Here is a 6,359-nt window from a genome sequence, read left to right as displayed (position 1 = left end):
AAAGTAAGACAATTGATGAAAGTGAATTTAAAGTCAACGAACAATATTGCCGTCTCTATGCATTTGTCATCCCACGGGGATGAGAGTTCTACACTTTCGATCACAACATATATAATAACCACATAATTTTGCCATCTAGTTTCCAACACAAGTTGAACCTTGGGAATAATCAAATGTCAATTTTGATACCTTTTCAAAAATCACATAAAGCGAAAAATCAGAACCGGAGACCTCCTATTTTGTGGGAGGAAAAAAAATGCTATTTTCCCCATTTCATTTGCTGACATTGACAACCATCACATCCACATTCAAACGCGTATACAAGCTGAGGAAGTGTCTCCTTCATATTTCACTTTTGTTTGTGTTTTTTCCCATTTTGGTTGACTTTGTGATGGTAAAGTGAGAAAGAGAAAGACAGCACAAGAATCAGGAACCATCTCAGACAATAACTTTTGACAATTTAGTAAACTTGTTGTAATGTACGTAGTTCCACAATTTGATTTTAGTTGGCAAATATCACCACCCCAACTTAATTGCTTAAACGGACAACATGTGAATATCAACCAAAAGGGAAAATCATTAAAGCAAAAGCATGTGAATGCAGAAATATCACCACATTTTTTCCTTATATTCTCCACTCATTTAAGAATCTCAAACCCTTCCAATATTTAGTTTCCAAAAACCTTCAACCATCCATTCCAAAATAAGCCACCGCTCCTCCATTGTGGCCCAACTTCTTACACTACATACCACATTCAGACAGACTAAAAGATAACCTGTCTTTAATTTCTTAAATGATTTCCCATATACATACATTTTTTGAGAAAGTTATCATGTACCCTGCAATGAGGATTGCCGGGGAAGGCCCTTATGGCTGGAGACCCAAAATCGATTCCATTAAGAAGCGTTGGACCGCTCTAGTCCAGAAAATGAAAACATTGGCAAAATCGACATGGACGACAATTTGTCGCGTTGGGCAAGAAGATCCACGTCGGGTCTTTCACTCATTGAAAGTAGGGTTTTCCTTGACATTGGTTTCCTTGTTCTATTTGCTGGAGCCACTGTTCAAAGATATCGGACAGAACGCCATCTGGGCCGTCATGACCGTAGTCGTCGTGCTGGAGTTCACTGCTGGTGAGCAAGTTTAGTAATTCATTTACCTCTGCCTGTATCTTCTTCTTTCATGCATTATCAATATATATTCAAGTGCATGTGTCATTCTAACTAATTTAAACTGTAGGTGCAACATTATGCAAAGGCTTAAATAGAGGGATTGGGACATTGTTAGCAGGATCACTGGCTTTTTTCATACAGTATATTGCTCAAGAATCCGGGCAGATATTCCGCGCTATCTTCATTGGGACTGCAGTTTTCGTTATCGGTATGCACACCTAACCCTAACTCCATCCAGCACCGTATCGGTTGATTACTGATGTTTTTTTCGGTTTTCCATATATATAGGCTTAATTGTATCTCAAGTCCCATAACTATGATCATTTGAGGTTTTAGTTCTGCAATTTGTTAGAGTTGTAATTTAATTTTGTATGTTGTTTATTTTCACGAAATCAGGACATGTATGTTTGAGGTAGAAAGTGGCATAAGCCACTCATCTGATTGTTTGAAATTTGGGCAAATCATCAGATTGGCTGATTTTGGGTTGCTTTCTTTACATCAGAATGGCATTAATCAACCAATAGGGTGATATACCCCAATTTTAAACAGTAACACTTTAGGCCATCTGTGAAGAAATCCGGCAAATGGGGGAAAATTTCGGTTAAATTTATCTTGAATTGGACAATTTAAAACAAAAAATGTACATAACCAAATTACAATACTAACAAGATACATGATTAGAATGTCAAAGATGAGAATTACTTGACTAAAATACAAGGGAAAAGTATTATTTTAGTCCGCTAAGTATGCCTAATTTTAATTTTAGTCCGATAACTATGTTCATTTTTATTTACGTCCAATAACTTACAAAATTGCTTACTTTTAGTTCTCTGACAGATTTTCGAACAATTTTACCCCTATATATACTTTGTGATTACGTAGTATATATCGTCACTCGAAATACTATTGAGGGTCTGATCAATATCTGAATGAATTGTTTTCTTTATGACAGGAGCCGCAGCAACGTACATGAGATTTTTCCCTTACATAAAGAAAAATTACGACTATGGAGTTGTGATATTCCTCCTTACCTTCAACTTGATCACTGTATCGAGCTATCGGATTCATAACGTGCTTAAACTAGCGCACGACCGCTTTTATATGATAGCAATAGGGTGTGGGATCTGTCTACTCATGAGCCTCATCGTCTTCCCCAACTGGTCGGGCCAAGACCTCCACAATTCTACTGTCTCTAAGCTTGAGGGATTGGCATATTCCATTGAAGGTAAATGCATGTCTATGCCATTTCTTCTCCCAACTTGATGCATATCATTATGTTGTCACACCACATAGTGTAACTAAATTTCTCCTTCACTTCAAATGTTGAGGGGCGTTCAATCCGTCAGAAACTTAATGACGCGAAATGGCAGTTTTAGTCTCGAGATAGGAGTTTGATGCTTTTAGTCCTCTACTTTACGAAATTTTAGAAAATAGTCCCAAAATTGGGAAACCCGACACATTAATTTTGAAACCATTTTAGAATTCTGTAAAAGCAGCGGACTAAAAGTGTTGAATCCTTATCCTATTGGACTCAAAGCGTAATTTTTTCATTTAATGGAAATAAGCCTTAATTAGGACTAAAATTGAATTATTTTTTTCTTTTAAAGTTATGAGATGCAATATTATGGTGAAATCAATATCACAAAGGGACTAACTTGTGGGACGTAAAAAAAAATACAATTTTTCGACGTAGGGTTTTGCAGAAAGTCAAGTAATAAACGAGTTTCCCCATCCTTTGCATGCAGCTTGTGTTAATGAATATTTCAGCAATGAAGATCCAAATGCATCCAAAGATAAATCATCAGAGGATCCTATCTACAAGGGCTATAAGGCTGTTCTGGACTCAAAATCAACTGATGAGACTTTGGTACATAAATCTTGTTTGTTTCCATGCATGCCAGCCAATTCCTATGTATGTCTCAATTTGTGATGTATATATATGTTAGTTGCGCAGGCAATGCATGCAAGCTGGGAGCCATGCCATTCAAGGCACTGTTACAGGTTTCCGTGGCAGCAGTATGTGAAGCTGGGAGACGTCCTCCGCCATTTCGGCTACACCGTCGTAGCTCTCCATGGATGTCTTCAAACTGAAATCCAGGTTACAGTCTCTCTCAAATTTAATTTTATTTCTTTGGAGATGATTAATTGCATTTATACCTCTTGAATATTTCTTTGGGACTATTTTTGGGAGAAAATAAAAACTACATTTGAAGGAAAATAAACAAATCTCGAAGGAAATTAGAGCAAAAAAAGCAGGATTTCTTTCTATTCTCACAAATATTGAATCTCATCCTTCTTATATTTATGTAAGTTGAAGCCAAGTGAGGTAATACAAAGAATAATGTCTTATACAAGTGAATCAAGTAGGTCAAATAGAACATTCATATGCTACTGTTGAAAGAAGGGTTAATTTCCTCTAGCAAAAAATACTTAATGGTCACATATTAAATACGTAACCTATATTATTAAATTCTAGACAAATAAGTATATGATGATCAAAAAGTACTAATTTTTGTAAGTTACACAACTAATATGCTATTTTCCTTATATATATTAGGAAAAATTATTTGTTTACTCTTTTAAATTTGTCTGCTATTAATTTTAGTCATTTAAATTAGTTTTAGTCTAATAACTTACAAAATTGCTTCAATTTTAGTCTTTTGGCCCAATTTTGAACAGTTTTATCCTTATAAACTTTTCAAAAGCATTTTTAATACATATATATCCATTCATTTTGCATCTTGTAGCTAATTCTGGCTTAAAATGGTATAAAAGTCTAAATTTATTGAAAAAGTATTTATTTATATTACCCTTAGAGCATTAGGATGGATTATATATTAGCCTTTATCATAAAAAAAGCAAAAGAGTCATAAATTGGGGTAAAGGACCAAATTTATGTAAAATTAATAGATAAATGACTAAATTTAATATTATCAAATATGAAAGACTAAAATGAATTTATCCAAAGTTATAAGACGAAAATTTCATTTTTTCCAATATATTAATTGAAAAGATGATGTAAGGGGTTTCAATAGATGATTGAATCCTGGATGCTGATCTCTCAGCAACTAAAACCCTCTAAAAGGCTTGGAGAATTGCGCAGGCTCCCATGATTTTACTTTAAACACATTTCTTTCTTACTACTCATGAGCATCAAAATCAAGTTCCTTAATAAATTGTTAATTGCATAGACCCCACGATCTGTTCGAGCTCTTTTCAAAGATCCATGCATCCGAGTTGCTGGAGAAGTATCAAAAGCACTGCTGGAACTGGCTGACAGCATTAGGAAACACCGGCAGTGCTCACCTGAGATCCTCTCCGACCACCTCCACGAAGCCCTACAAGACCTGGACACCGCCCTGAAATCCCAGCCGAGGCTCTTTCTAGGCCCCAACGCCCATGCCTCCACCAACATGTTAGCCTTTGCAGCAGCCACAGCGAGGCAGAAGTCCTCAAAAGACTTGGGAGTCTCTCTCTCGAGTGTCAAAACCGACTCGTCGGCATTGCTTCAGTGGAAGTCCAGAAGGGCTGCTGCCAGTTCTGGCGAACAGGTGGCTGAGAGAAAGGTGTTGAGGCCAACCTTAAGCAAGATGGCCATCACCAGCCTTGAGTTCTCCGAAGCGCTTCCATTTGCCGCCTTTGCCTCGTTGCTCGTGGAGGCTGTGGCGAGGCTTGATCTTGTGATCGACGAGGTGGAAGAGCTTGGAAGAGTGGCTAACTTCAGGGAGTTCAGCGCAGTGGATGCTCAAGAGGCTGCAACTTGTCAGAAGCCTGAAAGGGGAAATGGTGCGCCATTGGAGAACCATTTGCCTTCCCATGGAGCAGATTGATGTCTATGTAGAGTTCAAAGGCAGTACTTTCAGATAGGTTAATGTATTGAGTCATTCTTAGTTTTAATTTACATATCGGAGATGTATGCATTTTGGTGGCTATGCCAAGTGATATAGGGACTGGATTTTATATCAAAAAGTGATCAATATTTTTACACAAGAAAGATGAATTGTCTGTCCTTTCGTCAAAGTTTGTCTCACCTGATACCGAAAATTTGTATTTTACCTTCCATAAGTTAGTTTCTTTATATTTTAATCCTATTGATATGTCACTCACTACATTGCATTTTAAAGTTAAAAGTAATTTGCGCTTTTACTCCCAAATTAACCTTAATTTTATTAAATTTCTAACAAAACAACTTTAGTTCTCCTAAAAACTTAACGGAGCTCATGCCCTTCATGTGTTGTTTCCGTCATAAATTTAATCAAAATAAGACTCGGGACTAAAATTGTAATTTTTTCAAAGTTATGTGATGTAATATGGTGAATTTAAAATGAGACCAGCATCACAAATTGGCTAATTTATGGGGAAAATGCTATTTTGCGCAATTTTCTCCACCTAAAACCAATGGGAAAAATTGCATTTTTCGCCCCATATGATAGGAGGGTCTACCAATTTGGTCATTCGCTTTATGTGATTTTTTAAAAGGTCCCAAAAATTAGATTTATTTTGACACGTTTAGTCCCACAAACCAACTTTTGAAAAAAAAAAAATATGTATATATATATATGGCAAAATCACAAGTCCTTGACTGTTATTTTCCAACGAAAGTGGTTGTCCAAGAAAAAGGTGAGAAAAAATTAAAATACTTGAACCAAACGTATATTCTACCCTATCTTATGGGTCGAAAAAAAATGCAATTTTCCCTTTCACCTATCCATTATTTAGGGGCGATTTACACTTTAGTTTCATAATATAGAGTTCAACATATTCAGTCGTCTATTTTATGAAATTTTCAACAGTTTTAAAATTAAAATTTTTTGACATATTTAGTCTTATGTTATACTGAATTTTTAAAATAGTCTCAATATTGTAAAATTAAATATTTCTAATCCCATAAATCTCATAAAGCGATGAGTAAATATGTTGAATTTTTTCAATTTAGAGATTATTTTGAAAATTTCGCAAAGCAAAAGACTAACTGTTTTTTTCAATTTTGGAATCTTTTTTAAAATTTAGGTAAAGCATAAAATTAAAAGTGTTGATCCCTATCCTACGAGACTAAAATTGTAATTTTGCCCATTATTCACTGACTCTTCTTTTATTTTTTCATCAATAGCCTTACTTTTCTCAAGCTCAAAAAAGGTTTAGATATCGTGTCTTATGCAAATTATTTGATCTTTTAATCTTGAAAG

General features: G+C 35.4%; 1 protein-coding gene across 1 annotated transcript; it reads left to right on the top strand.

Annotated features, from left to right (window-relative positions):
* Positions 699–5,262, top strand: LOC105166435 (aluminum-activated malate transporter 12). Its single transcript, XM_011085785.2, has 6 exons — positions 699–1,134; positions 1,241–1,381; positions 2,126–2,398; positions 2,919–3,040; positions 3,128–3,271; positions 4,365–5,262. The coding sequence occupies exons 1-6, from the start codon at positions 795–797 to the stop codon at positions 5,001–5,003; spliced, it is 1,659 nt and encodes a 552-aa protein (XP_011084087.2). The 5' UTR covers positions 699–794; the 3' UTR covers positions 5,004–5,262.

The sequence above is a fragment of the Sesamum indicum genome, linkage group LG7, assembly GCF_000512975.1.
Source record: "Sesamum indicum cultivar Zhongzhi No. 13 linkage group LG7, S_indicum_v1.0, whole genome shotgun sequence".
Taxonomy (NCBI): Eukaryota; Viridiplantae; Streptophyta; class Magnoliopsida; order Lamiales; family Pedaliaceae; genus Sesamum; species Sesamum indicum.
This window is presented reverse-complemented; position numbering and strand designations above follow the sequence as displayed.

What these genes read in the sequence shown, in the direction of transcription:
- LOC105166435 (XM_011085785.2), top strand. Translation starts at nt 795, where the DNA reads ATGATTTCCCATATACATACATTTTTTGAGAAAGTTATCATGTACCCT. An exon ending in CGTGCTGGAGTTCACTGCTG is followed by an intron (nt 1,135 to 1,240) that starts GTGAGCAAGTTT and finishes TTTAAACTGTAG; the next exon opens with GTGCAACATTATGCAAAGGC. An exon ending in GTCTTCAAACTGAAATCCAG is followed by an intron (nt 3,272 to 4,364) that starts GTTACAGTCTCT and finishes TTAATTGCATAG; the next exon opens with ACCCCACGATCTGTTCGAGC.